Source organism: Neoarius graeffei, chromosome 27 (assembly GCF_027579695.1).
Source record: "Neoarius graeffei isolate fNeoGra1 chromosome 27, fNeoGra1.pri, whole genome shotgun sequence".
In the NCBI taxonomy this organism is placed as follows: domain Eukaryota; kingdom Metazoa; phylum Chordata; class Actinopteri; order Siluriformes; family Ariidae; genus Neoarius; species Neoarius graeffei.
Genome location: NC_083595.1, coordinates 44,072,844 through 44,093,485, shown reverse-complemented (window position 1 = coordinate 44,093,485; position 20,642 = coordinate 44,072,844). Strand labels below are relative to the sequence as shown.

General features: G+C 40.2%; 1 protein-coding gene across 1 annotated transcript in view; it reads left to right on the top strand.

The window, feature by feature from the left end:
* Positions 1-6,104, top strand: part of galr1b (galanin receptor 1b) — a 93,606-nt gene extending 87,502 nt beyond the window's left edge. Inside the window, exon 3 of the mRNA XM_060911139.1 lies at positions 5,787-6,104. Coding sequence (XP_060767122.1) covers positions 5,787-6,104 — 318 coding nt within the window. The remainder of the gene's footprint in view (positions 1-5,786) is intronic.
* The last annotated feature ends 14,538 nt before the right edge of the window (positions 6,105-20,642 follow it).

The following is a 20,642-nucleotide window of genomic DNA, read 5'->3' as shown; positions in this document are numbered from 1 at the left end:
CTTCATATCTTTTACATCTTACAAATGAAAAACTACAGGAAAGTTCCTCAAACACACTCACTCAAGCACAGTGAAATACCTCCTCTGCATTTAACCCATCTGAAGCACTGAAAACACACACACACACACAGAAGTGAGCAATGAGCACACACACATACCCAGAGCAGTGGTCAGGTATACTATAGCGCCTGGGGAGCAGTTGGGGGTTCGGTACCTTGCTCAAGGGCACTTCAGCCGTGATACAGAGGGAGGGGAAAGTGCTGTTCATTCACTCAATTCCCCTCGCATTTTTCCTGCCAGTCCCAGGAATCGAACCGGTGACCCTTTGGACCCAAAGCTGCTTCAGGCCAATTAAAAACATCCAAAAACTAGAAGAGCATTCAATCGAGTCAAACTTCTGCCAAGCCACATACCAGAATATCCAGATGTTTACTATGTTTACATATATATCTGAATTTGCATCAAACTCTAATCGGTTGTTCCTTGGCCCATGACTCAAAATTCATCCACTACTTTTTGAGTGACATTTGGAACAGACAAACAAACAAACATAGGCAAAAACATAACCTCCTCTAACAAAGTTGGCGGTGGTTAAAAAAATAATCAATTTTATTTTGTGCAACAAGTCATAACCATGGTTTAAGTTCCCTTTGAATAAAACTTTTTCACAGTGTAACAATCTAGTGTTGAGCCCCTTTAATTTTCTTCTAAGCCGCTTATTTTGAAGAAAATCTTCAGATTTCTAAAAGAATAGAATCGTTTTAGGGATCAAAAGGCACATTTTTCAAGTTGATGCTAAACTTTAGCGTTACCTGTGTTTGGAAAATGTACGCTATTTATGCTCTCTCTCTCTCTCTCTCTCCAATCCTGTTTATAATATAGTCACATTTATTAATTCCTACACATTTATATTTACATGAGAAAGTGCTCGGAATATGTGTTGAAGTGATAATGTGCATGCAAACAAGCTGCTAGTCTATTAAGGCTTGCTGTCTCTTTGTATAATAAACACAGGAGACAAAATACTGTTGAACAAATTGTTTGTCATCACCACTGCTGATTTATTTCACCAATTAATCTAATACAGTGTCTGTTTCCAGTGAGTCGTTTGTCATTGTTAGATACAAATCTTTCTATGAATAACTTCGTTTGGATTTAGATTCTCTCCATCTGGAGTGATGGTACAGTTTTTGGCATTTGGTTTTCGCATAGGAATGTATTAGTGGTTTTGTTGTTGTTAAATCATGTGAATAAAGGCGCGTGGTTTCTCCTATATGAAAGAATTGTTTATGAGAGATGTTTATTATGCCAAAGTGTTTCTCTAATACATCACATCTAATCACTATAGCATTATGGGTAAATCCTTTATGTCTTATTAACTACAGTTTAGCAGAAAAGATTCTAGCACCATAAAATGGCCTTTGACTTGAAACCATAAATGTTTTATGTAAAATCCTACAGCAGACATAACGGCTATTATTCTATCCACATTCACTGGATATGAGCAATCGCGCGCTCTGATTGGCTACTCTATGACTAGGCTATCAGCTCATATACTGCGAGTAGAGAAAAACAAAATGGCGGAGCGCATCAAGTCAGATATATCACTTTTTTGTTCTGAAATATTTCAAAGAAACAGAAATAGCTAAAAGAATAGTGTTTTCCCCCAATATCTCCTGTTCCACACTCCAGCCCAGTCGGTGGCAGTAATGCACCTTTAAGTTGGTTCGCCAACCGCCAAAAAAAAAACCTAAAGAAGAAGAAAATGGCAGAGCGTGTTGCTGAATTAACCGAGGACGAAATAAAAACTCTACTCGAAAACAAAACCCAAAAAAAGCAACAAAATATGAAATGAAAGTATTTGATGGTAAGAACATCTTTTTTTTATTTTTCAAGAATTATTATTGTAGCATTTTTCACAAATTGCTACTGTCATTTCGCCAGTTTGTTTCCATTCTAAGCGGAAATTATTTGGTCGGACGTTTTGTATAAAGTTTTTATTTATCGAATTTGCTAAAAATAAAAATAAGAATGCGCTGTTTCTCAAAATCCAGTGAATGTGGATAGAATCAAACAGTTATTCCACTCAATCTCGTCGTACATGGCTTATAGCCAACTCGGTGCTACGCACCTCATCAGCTATCAGCTCATGTACGACTCGATTTTGTGGAATAACTGTTCAATATGCGTATTCCACTTTGAAAGCTAGAACTTTTTGTCTTGCAAAGAACCCTTGAGAGCTCTTTTGTGCTCGGAGTGTGTAGAGAAATCACAAATCCAACACAGTAATGTCATTATGTTTATGCATTCATTCAGCACCCTTCAGGTTTCTATGGTTTATTTCTCTGAAGAGACACTTTCATGCAGTCTATAATGGAGGTAAACAAGTGTCCCCCAGATAACAATGTTCATCTTAGTAAGTTAGAACCACATTTAGTCATCCAGATAACCTTTCAGGGACCTTTTAAAGAAATAAAAGAGTCCAAAGCAGTAATATCATCATCTGTTCAGCAGCCTTAATAGTTCAATGGTTCATTTCTCTGAGGGATGAAACACATGGCATTATGTAGAATCATACAATACAGATAAAGGTCAGTGCTCCCCGTAGAATGCCAGGGAATGTTCCTCTACAATCCTTAGTCATTCAAAGATCTTTTGAGGGAGAAAAAAACACAGTCCAAGACAGTTATGCAATTGTGTATGTTTTCATCTAGCAGGGCGGCATGGGGGTGTAGTGGTTAGCACTGTCACCTCAGAGCAAGCAGATTCTAGGTTTGAATCTGCTGATCATCCAGAGCCTTTCTATGTGGAGTTTGCATGTTCTCCTCATGCCTGTGTGGGTTTCTTCCAAGTGCTCTGGTTTCCTCAAACAGTCCAAAGACATGCAGGTTCGGTCAACTAAATTGCCCATGAGTGGGAATGTCAGTCTATCTGTCTCTCTCTCTGTTAGCCCTGTGATAGATTGATAACATGTCCAGGGTGTACCCCATCTCCATCCCAAAGTCAGCACACTCTTAAGGGTTCTATGTTTTATGTCTCTGAGGGAACCAGGGTTCCCACTGGTGCTCGTCACACCCATCATTGACGAACATAATCCATCAGTGACGAAGAGAAATTCACTAACAGTCGTCACAGTGACAAATGTATTTGTCATCTTTAATAGAAATCCCTCCACAAATCCCTCCGTTTGCTGAAATCCAACCCCAGTTGAAGAGACGGTGGGAAGCCAGGGTGTAAACAATGAGCACGTGCTTGTAACCAATAAAAATCGACTACACATCATGACCAAATGGGTACCAAGCTTTTGACCAATCACAGTGAATCTTAATCAGCCTGGTGTGGTGATGTAATTATCTCTGCATGAACCAAACAATGACGTAGTCTAAGATGAAGTTTTGTGGGCTGGCTTCTTCAAGCACTGAAGATTATTTAAGGGCTGAAACAGGCACGGGGGAGGCACACTCAGAGCCCTGACCATCCCCTAGCACATGGGACAGTGTCAGTAATACAGGGGTTGGTAAAAAAACATCAGAGTGAAAGTGCAGTCAGCTGGCAAGCAACTGAAGGGAGCTATGTTTCGGGCAGCGTGGTGAGTTGAGTCCCCGTGACAAACGTACAATGTAAAATGTGGTGTCAATGTGTTCGGGTCGTAAATCAATAGGAAATTCGGATTCCTTCACTGTTGGTTGTTCTCAGACTCTTCTCGACTCTGTTCAATTGTAAATCAAGTTTTGTGTTGAAGTTAAGGCTAAAGACAGACCAAATACCTCTTTTGAATAATGCCACGCTAAAATAACCTTAAGTAAGCTCAAAGTAAAGAGGTTTATTTTAGTGTGATGGTGCACAGGGCACCCAAAATTAAGTCTTTCTTATTAGAGGCTGGAGTGGAGCCCAAATTTTATATGCAATGGAGAGACCTGTACAGATATTTGAATTGTGTCCGTTTGGTTGGTATAAACCTGTATTAAGTCCACTTTGATAAGTTGGTAACTAAGAAAAAATACAGACCAAGAGAAAGTAAAGGATACTTGTTGGACTTTATTTTTCAAGGAAAAAAGTGGAGAATATTTTTCAGAACCCAGCGGGAACACTGGTGAACCCATAGGGGTCAAGCATAAAACCTGATAACAGAGGAACAGGTCAATGATCCCATTAGAAAGTTAGAACCTTTAGTCATCTAAAGAACCACTGAGGAACCTTTTTGCCACAAGTGTATAGAGCAACTACAAATCCAAGACCGTAGTGTAATTATATCTGTGTATTCATTCAGCACCCTTAAGAGTTCTCTGAGGGAACATCTAAATGTAGAACCAACCATAAAAGAGACATAAACATCAATATTCCCCCTTACACAAGGTTCCTGTTAAAAAGCAGTTTCCACTTTTGCTTAGAATGTTAGTATGCTAGAATCTTTAGTCATCCAAAGAACATTTTTCGAAGAGTGTATAGAATCCAATAGTGTAATATAATCATGTGTATGCATTCATCTAGTACTATTAGGTTCTCACAAGGTTCTCTGGTTTATTTTTCTGACGGAACCCTTAGAGGTCAAACCCCAAAACTTGAGCTAAAGTTAAATTAGAACTATTAGTCAATAAAAGGATCCTTAAATGGCCATTTAACAATTATTCCATGAAATCGAGTCGTACATGAGCTGATAGCCAATGAGGCACATAGCACCAAGCCATGTACAACGTGACTGAGAGGAATAACTTTTTTTATTCTACCCACATTCACTGGATTTTGAGAAGCAGAGCATTTTTATTGTTATTTTTTGCAAATTCGATAAATAAAAACTTTATACAAAACATCCGACAAAAGCATTTCTGCTTAGAATGTAAGCAAACCGGCAAAATGACAGGAGCAATTTGTGAAAAATGCGATAATAATAATTCTTGACAAATAAAAAAAAAAAGATACGTCCTTACTGTCAAATACTTTCATTCCATATTTTGTTGCTTTTTTTTTGTAGTTTTTGGGGTTTTGTTTTCGAGTAGATTTTTTTCGTCCTCGGTTGGTTCAGCAACATGCGCCATTATTTTGTTTTTCTCTATTCACGATATATGAGCTGATATCCTAGTAGTAGTGTAGAGTAGATCAGCCTTTCTCAACCGGGGTGCCGCGGCACCCTAGGGTGCCGTCTGGCTTCATTAGGGGTGCTGACAAAAAATTATATATTCTAACACTGAAATAAACAAAATGAATTAAAATTCCAAAAAACGATAGTTACACTAATGCAGATCATCGCCGCCTCATGCATCATCAAAATTTGTCTCACGGCCCCCTTTCCCATGTCACAACGTCACTGCCGGGGTCAGCGTATGGTCAGCGTGACTGCGTACATTTTATATGGGGGTGCCTTGAGAATTTGCATACTTCTGAAGGGTGCCGTGACTGAAAAAAGGTTAAGAAACACTGGAGTAGATAATCAGAATGCGCGATTGCTCATATCCAGTGAATGTGGATAGAGTAATTACTGATATAACCCAGTCCAAAACAGTAATGCAATTATGTGCATGCATTCATCTAGCACTATTAAGGGTTCTCTGGTTTTTCTCTGAAGGAACCCTTACATGTCCAATGTAGAATTCTACAACCTTGTCAGAAAGGTTTCATGTAGAACTTCCTTAAATATCACCAATAACTCTTTGACGAACCCATGAAAAAATTCAGATATTTCATAAATGCAGCTTTGCCACCTCATATATAAAACCCAGACATGCCACTATGTGGATATTGTGTTGCAATGAGTTAATTCTGTGTGTGTCTCTCTCTCTTTCTGTTAGACAGCACAGACCGTGCTGCTGGTTGTCGCAGCATTCCTCTTCTGCTGGATGCCCCATCATATCATTGCCATGTGGGTGGAATTTGGAGAATTCCCTCTGAATGATGCCTCCTTTGTGTTCCGCATCATGTCGCACTGTTTGGCCTATGGCAACTCCTGCGTCAACCCCATCCTATATGCCTTCCTCTCTGAGAACTTTCGGAAAGCCTGCCAGCAAGTCTTCACCTGCCGTCTCTTCTACTCGCCCCCGCCGGTGAAGAAAATAGCACGGATCAGGATGGAGAATTTTTCCACCACACACTCCACCATCAATTTGTGAGAGAGAGGACTGACAAGCTCTGTGAAGCTGAAACCGAGCTGCCTTTCCACTTGAAAACAGTCAACATTTTCGTATTCAGTTGAAGCTACATCCCTCGCTATTATTCGGACTAAAAATACAGCGGTGCATCTGAGGCTTGCACAAATGCAGACTGTCGATTCATCAGCGCAGCTAGCCTTGGGAAAAGATGCACTCCACAGTTGGAGAGAGAGAGAGAGAGAGAGAGAGAGAGAGAGCGCACTGATATCCTCAAGATATGTTTTTATCTCCAGAGGAGCCAAGAGAAGTTGATGCTCTGATTATATAACTGAAGGACATTCATGCTGGTGTGGCTCAGTGAATAGTGAATGCAGTGTTAAGTTGTTGGTTTTTTTTCCTCAGTGAAACTTCAATTGCCTATCCTAGTCTACGATATTTGTGTGCCATAATTTGCTAACTGGCTTGTTTACATGCTTCAGTGTGTTGTGTAACGTGCAGTCTGCAGACATCAACACAATAAAGGAATAGACCTCATCCTTCAATAATATTTCTCACACGTCAGGCCATGTTCACACACTAATACAGATCCATTAGAAATCATGCAAGTATTTTTATGGCTTACCATCCACATTCCACATTGAAACAATTTTTAACGACTAAAAATGGGATAGTCGATTAGATGAAAGGAAACGGAGATGCTCGTATCTGTCGTCTTGTGATAGATCCCTGATTGTCAGGTGATCCATCACAGATCCAGCACATCTACAACTAAAACAGAAGGTATGTTTATTTGTCTGTTTGATGATTTATTTTAAATAATTAAGCTTATCTGTGTATGTAAACACTATATACCAATTGCATATCTACTATATAAACAGGACTTTTGTGATTTCTCCATCTTTGCTGGATTACATCACATTAAACCATGCAAGATGCACCTGGTTCAGTTAGTGTACATAATTTGCACACAATCGTATCATATGCAGCCCTGAGCCACAATGTTATACCATTGTTGTCATTGTTTCAGATTAAAATCTCATTATTTATACAAGTTATTAAGTTATTTTGAATTTAATGTCTCACTATATCAACTTAACAAGACCATCAATGATGGTGTAGCTCACTCCGGCCCTGTCTAGTCCAGAAGGAACGATCTAAAGTGGGCCACTTTGCGCAATAAATGTTGCAAGCTATATACACTATATACAACCCCGATTCCAAAAAAATTGGGCCAAAGTACAAATTGTAAATAAAAACAGAATGCAATAATTTACAAATCTCAAAAACTGATATTGTATTCACAATAGAACATAGACAACATATCAAATGTCGAAAGTGAGACATTTTGAAATTTCATGCCAAATATTGGCTCATTTGAAATTTCATGACAGCAACACATCTCAAAAAAGTTGGGACAGGGGCAATAAGAGGCTGGAAAAGTTAAAGGTACAAAAAAGGAACAGCTGGAGGACCAAATTGCAACTCATTAGGTCAACTGGCAATAGGTCATTAACATGACTGGGTATAAAAAGAGCATCTTGGAGTGGCAGCGGCTCTCAGAAGTAAAGATGGGAAGAGGATCACGAATCCCCCTAATTCTGCACCGACAAATAGTGGAGCAATATCAGAAAGGAGTTCGACAGTGTAAAATTGCAAAGAGTTTGAACATATCATCAGTGCATATCATCAAAAGATTCAGAGAATCTGGAAGAATCTCTGTGCGGAAGGGTCAAGGCCAGAAAACCATAGTGGGTGCCCGTGATCTTCGGGCCCTTAGACGGCACTGCATCACATACAGGCATGCTTCTGTATTGGAAATCACAAAATGGGCTCAGGAATATTTCCAGAGAACATTATCTGTGAACACAATTCACCGTGCCATCCGCCGTTGCCAGCTAAAACTCGATAGTTCAAAGAAGAAGCCGTATCTAAACATGGTCCAGAAGCGCAGACGTCTTCTCTGGGCCAAGGCTCATTTAAAATGGACTGTGGCAAAGTGGAAAACTGTTCTGTGGTCAGACGAATCAAAATTTGAAGTTCTTTATGGAAATCAGGGACGCCGTGTCATTCGGACGAAAGAGGAGAAGGACGACCCAAGTTGTTATCAGCGCTCAGTTCAGAAGCCTGCATCTCTGATGGTATGGGGTTGCATTAGTGCATGTGGCATGGGCAGCTTACACATCTGGAAAGACACCATCAATGCTGAAAGGTATATCCAGGTTCTAGAGCAACATATGCTCCCATCCAGACGACGTCTCTTTCAGGGAAGACCTTGCATTTTCCAACATGACAATGCCAAACCACATACTGCATCAATTACAGCATCATGGCTGCGTAGAAGAAGGGTCCGGGTACTGAACTGGCCAGCCTGCAGTCCAGATCTCTCACCCATAGAAAACATTTGGCGCATCATAAAACGGAAGATACGACAAAAAAGACCTAAGACAGTTGAGCAACTAGAATCCTACATTAGACAAGAATGGGTTAACATTCCTATCCCTAAACTTGAGCAACTTGTCTCCTCAGTCCCCAGACGTTTACAGACTGTTGTAAAGAGAAAAGGGGATGTCTCACAGTGGTAAACATGGCCTTGTCCCAACTTTTTTGAGATGTATTGTCATGAAATTTAAAATCACCTAATTTTTCTCTTTAAATGATACATTTTCTCAGTTTAAACATTTGATATGTCATCTATGTTCTATTCTGAATAAAATATGAAACTTCCACATCATTGCATTCCGTTTTTATTTACAATTTGTACTTTGTCCCAACTTTTTTGGAATTGAGGTTGTACAAAGTAGATATAGAAGCAATATCCACCCTAGGAATATCAACCTATTTGCCAGAAAGAATCCAAAACGGCGAGGAATTGACCGAGAAGAAGCGATTTTTGTCGAACTGCTCATTAAAGCGCATATCCTGGACCAAATTCGTTTTTTTATATGAAAGAATGTCCCTTTACACACTCATCCAGAAAGGTAATTTTGCACAAGGCCATCTGTCTACAGCAGAAAAAAATAAAATAACAAAACGCGTCTGGAAAAATCCCAAGGGAGTCTGGAGCCAGATTCGTGACGTTACCTGCGGAAGCGCCAGCAGGCTGCGCGAGCTTGCACGGTTTCAGTGCACAGCCTGTGTAGACCAAGCGCTCCCATTTCTCTCTCATTGTCCAGTCTTTTGGGAAACAATGAGTACTAATCCCATCAAGATTGGTGTTGCTACACCCTCGTACGATACATCTGTTAACCATTTTAATAATTACATGATAACGTTGAAGAAATTTGCAAAAAACCACCAGGTCATTTTCTCATAAACAAACCAGCGCTGACGTAGGATTCAGAGGGAGGCGTCCCGCACGTGACGTCACGAAAATCAATGTTTGCCGGGAAATCCAAATGCCAAGTTTTTTTCAGAGACAGACCAATTCGCCTCAAATGGCTCGATTTCAACTGAATTTTTCTGGTATTGCGCAAGGTAAAAAAATTGCACAAAATGTGACAGATATTTGACCAAAGTTTAATATAAAATAGGAGAATTACATTGATCTTGTTCCTGAATTTACCCGTGATATGCACTTTAAGGCTTAATTAGTCCATTAGTAACTTCATTAATAATTGTAATTAAGCAAATCTGGGTAGAAGTTGTATGGACCCCAGGTACTCCTATGTTCCTGCCAGAAAGAATCAAAATCGGTGAAGAATTGAGGGAGAAGAAGCGATTTGTGTGGAAACTGCTCATTAGGGCTTAATTACTCCATATCGTCATTATTAATTGCAATTATGCAAATTTGGGTAGTAGCTATATGCACCCCAGGCAGACCTACCTTCCTGCCAAAAAGAATAAAAATCGGTGAAGAATTGAGAGAGAAGAAGCTATTTTCGTGAAATGTGGATGACGCCGGACAGACAATAGACAACACATGATGGCATTAACTCATCACCTGTCAGCCAGATGAGATAACAACTAATTTCAAGATGTCATTATTTCAACATAGTGTCATTCTTTTAGCTTAATATCTAATTATCTTAACATAATAACTCACATTTCCAAACCATGATGTTGTTTTGCTTTAATAACTCTATTTAATTAAAGATGTTATTTCGTAATGCCCCACAGTCTATTAAAGGGAAAATGAAGTCATTTTTTTTTGTGACCAATTTTTTATTGGAAAATGTACAATATACAGTATATATATACACACACACACACACACACACACACACACATATATATACACGTTCACATCATATACATAATTTTTCCCCCTCCCTACACAGTGAGTGCAAACAGACACAGAGTCACTTGTACATTTCCAAGGAAGTAACAATATTAGAACCCCTATTTCCATCTCACCCTTCGTATGAACCTTCCACCCAGGATCTCTCCCACCAATAAAAAAAAAAAAAAAAAACAGAAAAGTCAAGGTCGGCCGCGCTGCACCCTCTCTTTAACTAACTCGTTTGCTTCCTCCCAGGCCTGCAGAGTCTTGTGGCAGGCCCCGTGCACCTGGGCCACGGACCACTCCATCAAGACAATTTCAAGAAATGAGTTGGCCCACCGGCACGGTGGTGTAGTGGTTAGCACTGTCACCTCAGAGCAAGAAGGTCCGGGTTCGAGCCCCGTGGACGGCGAGGGCCTTTCTGTGCGGAGTTTGCATGTTCTCCCCGTGTCCGCGTGGGTTTCCTCCGGGTGCTCCGGTTTCCCCCACAGTCCAAAGACATGCAGGTTAGGTTAACTGGTGACTCTAAATTTACCGTAGGTGTGAATGTGAGTGTGAATGGTTGTCTGTGTCTATGTATCAGCCCTGTGATGACCTGGTGACTTGTCCAGGGTGTACCCCGCCTTTCACCCGTAGTCAGCTGGGATAGGCTCCCTGTAGAACAGGATAAAGTGGCTAGAGATAATGAGATGAGATGAGACACATTGGCCCACTGCTGCCAAGCCAAGGAATGTGGCGGTTGCCACCTGAGGGCCAGCATTTTCTTGGCTGCAGTGAGACCGGCCCATAGAATGCGTCTATGCTGCAGGGACAAATCTAAAGAAGAGTCGTCATTAAGCAGAAGCAGAATCCTGATCTTAAGAATGTCACCTAAAGTAAGAGATATTTCCTTCCAGAATCTAACCATGCTGGGGCACTCCCAATAGACATGCATGAATGACCCCTGGGCGTTAAGTGGACAATGATCACAATTCGGAGATGTGGTGATCTTCATAGAATAGCGCCTTCTGGGGGTGAGGTACATCCTATGAACATACTTATAGTGTATTAATTGATGGTTGGGGTTTTTGGATGTACCACTGAGATTTTTCCACACTGTGTCCCAGCAAATCTCTCCATCAGTTACTTCATTTAAATCTCTATTCCAAATGCCCTCTATTGGTAAAGGTTTATAGGGTCCAGAAATGAATTTGTAAAGTTTAGAAACCATCCCCCGTGTAGATCCTACTGAGGCAAGTAACTTACGTAGAGGGTGTGTGGGGAGTGCTGCTCCCCACGGGACACCATATGACCGCATAGCTGATCTTAACTGCAGATAAAAGAAAAAAGATGAACCTGGAAGATCAAATTCATCTTGTAGATCTGTAAAAGCTCACAAACCATGAACACTATACCGATCTTTTAGAAGAAACCTTTATTTATTCGTCACATGCACAGTGAAATTCATCCTCTGCATTTAACCCATCTGAAGCAGTGAACACACACACACACACACCCAGAGCAGTGGGCAGCCCAGAGAGCAGTCAGGGGTTCAGGACCTTGCTCAAGGGCACCCCACATCAACCTAACTGCATGTCTTTGGATTGTAGGGGAAACCGGAGCACCTGGAGGAAACCCACGCAGACACGGAGAACATGCAAACTCCACACAGAAAGGCCCTAGCCGGCTGCTGGGTTCGAACCTGGAACCTTCTTGCTGTGAGGCGACCATGCTAACCACTTACACCACCGCAAGTGTACGTTTTAGTACATTCACTCCCCTATTCTTCCAATGCAGAAATTAAAAGGGCATATTACCAGTGAGAAATGAGAAATTATTGAAAATCGGTGTGTGATTATGCCATTTATTATCTGTGCCAACATGCTTCATTGCAGTACGGTAAGATGCGAGTAGAAATGAAATAACAGGGCCTAATTGTAATTTGGCTTTTTTCGATGGTATGTTAGCATACACCAGGTCTTGCAACCTGTGAGGCAGTGCAAGATTCTCCTCAATTGGTCTCCAAGAAACAGAGGAATTAAGGTTGAACCATGTAGACAGAGGGCGTAGCACATAAGACCAGAAGTAGATTTTAAAATCTGGCAGAGCCAGCCCCCATTGTGTCTTGTCTCGCTGGAGAGTTGTGAGTTTTAGGCACGGTCTCTTTCCTTTCCATATGAATTTAGAAACTAACGATTTAAGTTTATCCCAATAGCCCAAAGGGGGAGCAAGAGGGATCATAGAGGAGTAAAAATTAATACGAGGGAGTATATCCATTTTAACTATTGCTATTCGGGCTTGAAGTGAATTTGGGAGATTCGACCAGCGCTCAAAGTCCTTCTCTATCTGACTGTATATACACTACCGTTCAAAAGTTTGGGGTCACCCAGACAATTTTGTGTTTTCCATGAAAAGTCACTTTTATTTACCACCATAAGTTGTAAAATGAATAGAAAATATAGTCAAGACATTTTTCTGGCCATTTTGAGCATTTAATCGACCCCACAAATGTGATGCTCCAGAAGCTCAATCTGCTCAAAGGAAGGTCAGTTTTATAGCTTCTCTAAAGAGCTAAACTGTTTTCAGCTGTGCTAACATGATTGTACAAGGGTTTTCTAATCATCCATTAGCCTTCTGAGGCAATGAGCAAACACATCGTACCATTAGAACACTGGAGTGATAGTTGCTGGAAATGGGCCTCGAAACACCTATGGAGATATTGCACCAAAAACCAGACATTTGCAGCTAGAATAGTCATTTACCACATTAGCAATGTATAGAGTGGATTTCTGATTAGTTTAAAGTGATCGTCATTGAAAAGAACAGTGCTTTTCTTTCAAAAATAAGGAAATTTCAAAATGACCCCAAACTTTTGAACGGTAGTGTACCTTGAAAATTTTTTATTGCAATGGACAACGTGGAGGGAAAAATTTCAACTCCGAGATATTTGAAGCTTTTAACTACTAATATATGGGAGGGCAGGGGAACTTGGAGTGCAGCCGAGTTTTAATGCATCAGCGCTGACTTTGTCCAGTTAATTTTGTATCCAGAGACTGAGCTGAATGAATCAAAAGAGGAAAGCAAATGTGGGATTGAGGAGCCAGCACTGCCTATGTAAATGAAGATGTCATCAGCGTACAAGGATATACGATGCTCTGTGTTACAAAAAGTGATGGGATGTACTGACAGATGTTGTCTTATTTTCTGCGCCAGTGGCTCAAGAGAAAGAGCAAAAAGTAGGGGTGAAAGGGGGCAGCCCTGGCGAGTGCCCCTAGATATTGGGAACTGGGCGGAGCAGATGTGGCCTGTGCAGACCATTGCTGAGGGATTTGCGTATAAGACCTTTATCATATTAATAAAATGCATACCTAGCCCAAATTTGTCCAATGTGGTCCGTAGATATTCCCATTCTAACCGGTCGAATGCTTTTTCAGCATCCAGCGATAGAACCGAGCAAGGGGGATCAATACTACTAGCTGCATGAACGCGTAACGAGCGACACACATTATCAGATGCTAGGCGAGTTTTAATAAACCCGGTTTGGTTGTTGTGTATAAGTTTTGTAAGATGTACCTCCAAACGGGTTGCAAGCACTTTAGCATATACAGTGGTGCTTGAAAGTTTGTGAACCCTTTAGAATTTTCTATATTTCTGCATAAATATGACCTAAAACAACATCAGGTTTTCACACAAGTCCTAAAAGTAGATAAAGAGAACCCAGTTAAACAAATGAGACAAAAATATTATACTTGGTCATTTATTTATTGAGGAAAATGATCCAATATTACATATCTGTGAGTGGCAAAAGTATGTGAACCTTTGCTGTCAGTATCTGGCGTGACCCCCTTGTGCAGCAATAACTACAACTAAACGTTTCCGGTAACTGTTGATCAGTCCTGCACACCGGCTTGGAGGAATTTTAGCCCATTCCTCTGTACAGAACAGCTTCCACTCTGGGATGCTGGTGGGTTTCCTCACATGAACTGCTAGCTTCAGGTCCTTCCACAACATTTCGATTGGATTAAGGTCAGGATTTTGACTTGGCCATTCCAAAACATTAACTTTATTCTTCTTTAACCATTCTTTGGTAGAACAACTTGTGTGCTTAGGTTCGTTGTCTTGCTGCATGATCCATCTTCTCTTGAGATTCAGTTCATGGACAGATGTCCTGACATTTTCCTTTAGAATTTGCTGGTATAATTCAGAATTCATTGTTCCGTCAATGATGGCAAGCCGTCCTGGCCCAGATGCAGCAAAACAGGCCCAGACCATGATACTACCACCACCATGTTTCACAGATGGGATAAGGTTCTTATGCTGGAATGCAGTGTTTTCCTTTCTCCAAACATAACACTTCGCATTTAAACCAAAAATTTTTATTTTGGTCTCATCCGTCCACAAAACATTTTTCCAATAGCCTTTTGGCTTGTCCATGTGATCTTTAGCAAACTGCAGATGAGCAGCAATGTTCTTTTTGGAGAGCAGTGGCTTCTCTTTGCAACCCTACCATGCACACCATTGTTGTTCAGTGTTCTGCTGATGGTGGACTCATGAACATTAACATTAGCCAATGTGAGAGAGGCCTTCAGTTGCTTAGAAGTTACCCTGGGGTTCTTTGTGACCTCGCCGACTATTACACGCCTTGCTCTTGGAGTGATCTTTGTTGGTCGACCACTCCGGGGGAGGGTAACAATGGTTTTGAATTTCCTCCATTTGTACACAATCTGTCTGACTGTGGATTGGTGGAGTCCAAACTCTTTAGAGATGGTTTTGTAACCTTTTCCAGCCTGATGAGCATCAATAACACTTTTTCTGAGGTCCTCAGAAATCTCTTTTGTTCGTGCCATGATACACTTCCACAAATGTGTTGTGAGGATAAGACATTGATAGATCCCTGTTCTTTAAATAAAACAGGGTGCCCACTCACACCTGATTGTCATCCCATTGATTGAAAACACCTGACTCTAATTTCACCTTTAAATTAACTGCTAATCCTTGAGGTTCACATACTTTTGCCACTCACAGATATGTAATATCGGATCATTTTCCTCAATAAATAAATGACCAAGTATAATATTTTTGTCTCATTTGTTTCACTGGGTTCTCTTTACTTTTAGGACTTGTGTGAAAATCTGATGATGTTTTCGGTCATATTTATGCAGAAATATAGAAAATTCTAAAGGGTTCACAAACTTTCAAGCACCACTGTAGTTTAACATCCCCATTCAGGAGGGAGAGAGGTCTGTAATTACCACATTTAGTCAAATCTTTGTTCGGTTTGGGCAGGACTGTGATTATAGCTGTGTTAGTGCTGCAATTAAATGCACCCTTATCAATGGCTGTATTGAATCATGTCCAATAGTGGTTTACCCAGTACATCCCAGAAAATACGTTATAGCTCAGGTGGGATTCCATCCCACCCCGGGGACTTGCCCTTTTCCATATTAACCAGAGCCTTCCTCAACTCTTCTCGAGAAATGGGGGTATTGAGTGATTCTGATTCACTGTCAGATAGAGAAGGTAGATCGAGCTCCTGGAAAAAAAATCTGTACACGCATCCGTATCAAGGGAAATTTCTGAGTTATAAAGATGAGTAGAAAGATTTAAATTCGGAATTAATATCGGGTGGGCTGCTCAAGGTGCGAAGAGCTGTTTTAATGACTGTGATATCTGAGTATTTTTTCAATCTTAAAGCTAAAAGGTGGCTCAGCCTGGCACCATTGAAATAATATGTTCTTCTGGTCCTGTGCATTAAGAACTCCGCCCTACATCTTAACAAAGAGTTCAACTCAGTTCTTGTCACAACAATTCTGCCTTGTAACATCTCAGAATATGTGGCTTGTTGTTGCGCCTCTAGCTGAGTGAGAGTATTCTCCAGTTCAGTTATCGCGTTGAGTCTACTCTTATTAAGGTGGGATGAGAATGAGATTGAGGAGTCCCTAATACAGCTTTTTATAGCGTCCCATAAAAATCTAGGATTATCATTGAAACGTTGAACCACCAACGTGGAGCTCTAGGGGAACTGAAGTCATTTTTAAACTTGCTTTATTTCTTAATTAACAAAATAAAGTCAATAAACGTTTTCGCTTTTAGTAACCTTATATCGTGAATTGTATTGGCAACTAATTGCAATTAAATATTATACTTATCGGCTTATTTGGTTTTTAGCCATGTTGAATTTAGTTCGTTTGGTCCACGGCAGGTGTCGCTTACTTGTGCGATCTTCACGAGACTTGTGCGAGACTTCAAAACGTGAAGTGTCAGTGCTGCTATTTTGAAAACTGTTTTCCAATCGAAGTATTGCACAAAAACGAGTTTAAATGATGATTACTGCCCACTTTTTTCAAACTTTCCTGATTGCTATCAAAACAAACAAAACTTCCAGCTTGATTACATCAGCATTCAAAAGAGGGCGCATGCGCGTCTTTTGACAACGTTGGCAGATGTTGGTCACTTTGATTTCCGCTGTACGTTTTACTTCCGTCCTACGATGTCTCGCACAGGTCTCAACGAATCTCGTTTACGGCCATTGCTTTGACATATGGACTTATATATTACATAGCATATTTCAAACACTCATAACTTGCTGTAGCAGTGACAAAATAGCAATCAAAAATGCATTCCTATATTTAAGAAAAAGAGATGAATAGAATTTTGATAAAAAATTTGCCTTCAATTCCCCTTTAAATAAGGTTAGGTTATTGCATTCTCATTTTGTAATGCTGTTTTCATAGCTGTTATAAAAGTTGTGTTTTTAAAATGTTTCTGTGTTGGTGTGGATATGACCTCAAAAAACTGGCCTTTCATCAACAAAAGAAAATGATGTAACGTCTCTGATGTTCTACTGTATATAACGTTTGCATAAACTTGTAAAACGGTGACATTCTTGTTTCATAATGTTTAAGCCTTCAAAGGATGAGACAGACATCGAGGTCAAAGAGAGTTGGAAGACTTTTCAGTGCAACAGGAAGACAAGCATGGTCATATAAAAGCAGATTCTGTCACCAAAAGCCTTTGTTAACCTGTCACTCAGTCTACTTCGGGGTGTTTCCATTTTTTTTGATGTGGAACGGCTATAAAGCAGACCTGAAGGCAAAGATACAGAATACTGACAGCAAGCAGATCTACTCTTTGTGTCCCCTAAAGACATGAAATGATAAAATGGTAGTCTAGCAATTAGCATAATGAAAGTACAGTGTTTCTTTATCAAAGGAAAACATTTCTTGTTTTCTTGATGATGCTACTCCACCGCCGAATGTAAATGAAATTTGTTTAGAAGCCGGGTTCAAGCACGGTGCTGATTTGTGAGGAAATCCATCAGAGCTCATCTCTGTTTATTTTGCTTCGGGTTGATGTTTACGAAAAGCTCTCTCATCGTCGTGCACCACCACTTGAAATATAAGCTTATACCATGGCAACCCTGCTGTTGTTCAGCGATAATAAACAGTGGGTAGCAGACTGAACACTCATCCTTCATTCTTCCCTTTTTGCTTCAGTCACGGTTTAAACCAGAACTGTTTACCTAGAGTCGCAGCAGACATTGCAGTCGACTATCTGAAAACCTTGTTAAAACTCTTGTTGAGAATGAAACCATGTACAACCCCAATTCCAAAAAAGTTGGGACGCTGTGTAAGCTGTAAATAAAAACAATGCAATGACCTGCAAATCACAGAAACTCTATATTTCATTGAAAATGGTACAAAAACACGTGAAATGTTGAAACTGAGAAATTTTATTGTTTTTTGAAAAATTTACTCACTTTGAATTTGATGCCAAGAACAGCCTTAACGGGCATGTTTATCACTGTGTTGCATCATCTCTACTTTTAACAACATTCTGTAAACATTTGGGAACTCACGAGACTGATTGCTGTAGTTTTGAAAGTAAAATGTTGCCCCATTTTTGCCTGATATACAATTTCAGTTTTGCTCAACAGTTTGGGGTCTCCTTTGTTGCATTTTGTTTCATAATGCACTAAATATTTTCAGTGTGTGACAGGTCTGGACTGCCAGCAGGCCAGTTTAGCACCTGGACTCTTACTACAGAGCCATGTAGTTGTAATACATGCAGAATGCGGTTTAACATTGTGGCAGCGGGGGCATGGCCAAGCAGCAGTCTGTGAATGGAGGGTGGGGCCGGGGAAGGTAAGTGGCTAAGTCATTCCACCTGCTGTCAATTAATGTGTGTGTGTTACAGGAACGGAGCATAAAAGGAGGGGGAGAACAGAGAAAAGGGGCTCCATCCCAACCACAACGCATGTGTGTGTGTAGAGTGAGTGAATGAATGCTGAAAAGCTAGTAGTAAGTGAAATAAAGAGTTTGTGTGACTATCAACTCGCCTGCCGTGCTTCTGTGCTCCACCCACATCAGGAACTGCCACAAACATTGTCTTATAGAAAGAAACAAGGCCTTTTCCTGGAAAAAAATGTCAGCTGGATGGCAGCATGTTGCTCCAAAACCTGTATATATCATTCAGCATTAATGATGCCTTCCCAGATGTAAATGCCATGTGCATTAATGCCCTCCACCATACGGTCACAGATGTTGGGTTTTGAACGATGTAGTGATAACAAGCCAGATGGATCCTGAGCCTGGGAACACTACACTGGGTGTTAGGTGGGAATACACCCTGGATATGACATCAGTCAATCCCAGAGCACCACACACACATTCACACACAGACACTTTAGAGGCTTGAATACACCGAAAGGTAGGTTTTGGAGAGGAAATTGGAAAACCTGTAAGGAATCCACAGACACAGGAAGACCATGCAAAACTCTGCACAGACAGTAACCTGACCTCAGGGGACCCGGGAGTTGTGAAACAGTGTGAAATAACTTGCGAAAGAGGGAAAAAGGAGAAGACATGCATAATTTTTGCACAGCAGACCTCATTTTTGTGTCTTCATGCAATGTTCTGCAAACAGGAAATGCTGTATGTATGTTGAGCACCATGCTGCTCAGATATTTTTTTACATTATTGAAATGAGTGCCCCATTTTTTTCTAAGATGACCTGTAGCATTAGCACCCTGTGGAAAAGCATCAGCAGTAACCGTGTATCAAGGCTTTATTCGATAAACGCAGCACACTGATGCAAATAAATGAGTCCAAATTACTGAAGCATTGCTGTGAAGGATTTCTGGACTGAAAGCTCTGATGGCCTGCATTGGAAAATCAATCCAAATACTGAGGAAGGGAACTGGTTCATTTAACATTTTACTACAGTCAAAATAAACAAACTGTCTCCTAATGTCAATGCAGAACGCAATACCATTATAAACGATTGCAATGAACTCACTCCTTTACTCGTGCAAAAACCTGTACCTTTCACATTAATCAAAATATTACAAGTCATTATAATACATAGGGCCAAATTACTCAATTCTGATTGTCAATCAAGGAGGGCTTTTTTCCTTAACGTGGGGCCATATTTCTGAAATGCTATTGGCTAGTTCGTTGCTTGGTTACAGTTACAAAAATTAGCAAACCGTGTCAACAAAATGGCTGACTCTGCTGACTCAGCAATGCCGCGTTTCGCTATATTTGACGAAGAAATTATAAACCAATTGAAAGCTGCAAGCGAAAATACCAAAAAAAGTATGAATTTTCGGCTTTCCGTGTTTAAGAAATGGGCCGCAGAAAGACAAATAAATGACTCTCTAATGGCATATGAATGCTGCGAGTTAGACAAGGTGCTATCGCAGTTTTTTTGTCATGATGAAAGACGCTTTAGAAACCGATTCAAACGTGCAAGATAGTCTCGCGCCCTGATTGGTTCAGAAAACATAAATGACAAATGTTGTGAACTTGAATGGCTTCCGAAGTATGAATTTGGCCCTATATATTATAAAACAAGTAACTGTATGGTTCCTCGTAAAATTAAGGATCAATTTCTCTCGTGATTTCAAAGTTTTGAAATTGCCCTCGTTACTTTGCAACTTGGGCAATTTTCAAAACTTCGAAATCACTCGTGAAATTAATCCTTAATTTTACTCAGCCCCATACGATTACCTATACTAAAAGAGGGCTTTGACTGTTGAGTCAAGTGCAAAAGTTTGCACACCCTTAGGGCAAATTAAAGATAAATTACTTGTATTTATAGTCACAGTTGGTGTGTGAGGTTTCATCAATATCTTTGTATGTAAGAGAAATGAACAAGCAGTACATTTAGATAAGAATGGAATTAATATATGATGTTTAACAATATTAATAAATCAAAATTTGTAGGTGAGTGTGTTTAGATTCTGCAAATCAGATCAGGAGACCTAGAGCATTAGAAAGGACTTTTTTTAAAGTTACTTTTGTTTACACATTTTAGACTGTCATCTTGTTACAAAATAGACCGACATTTAATTTTGAACA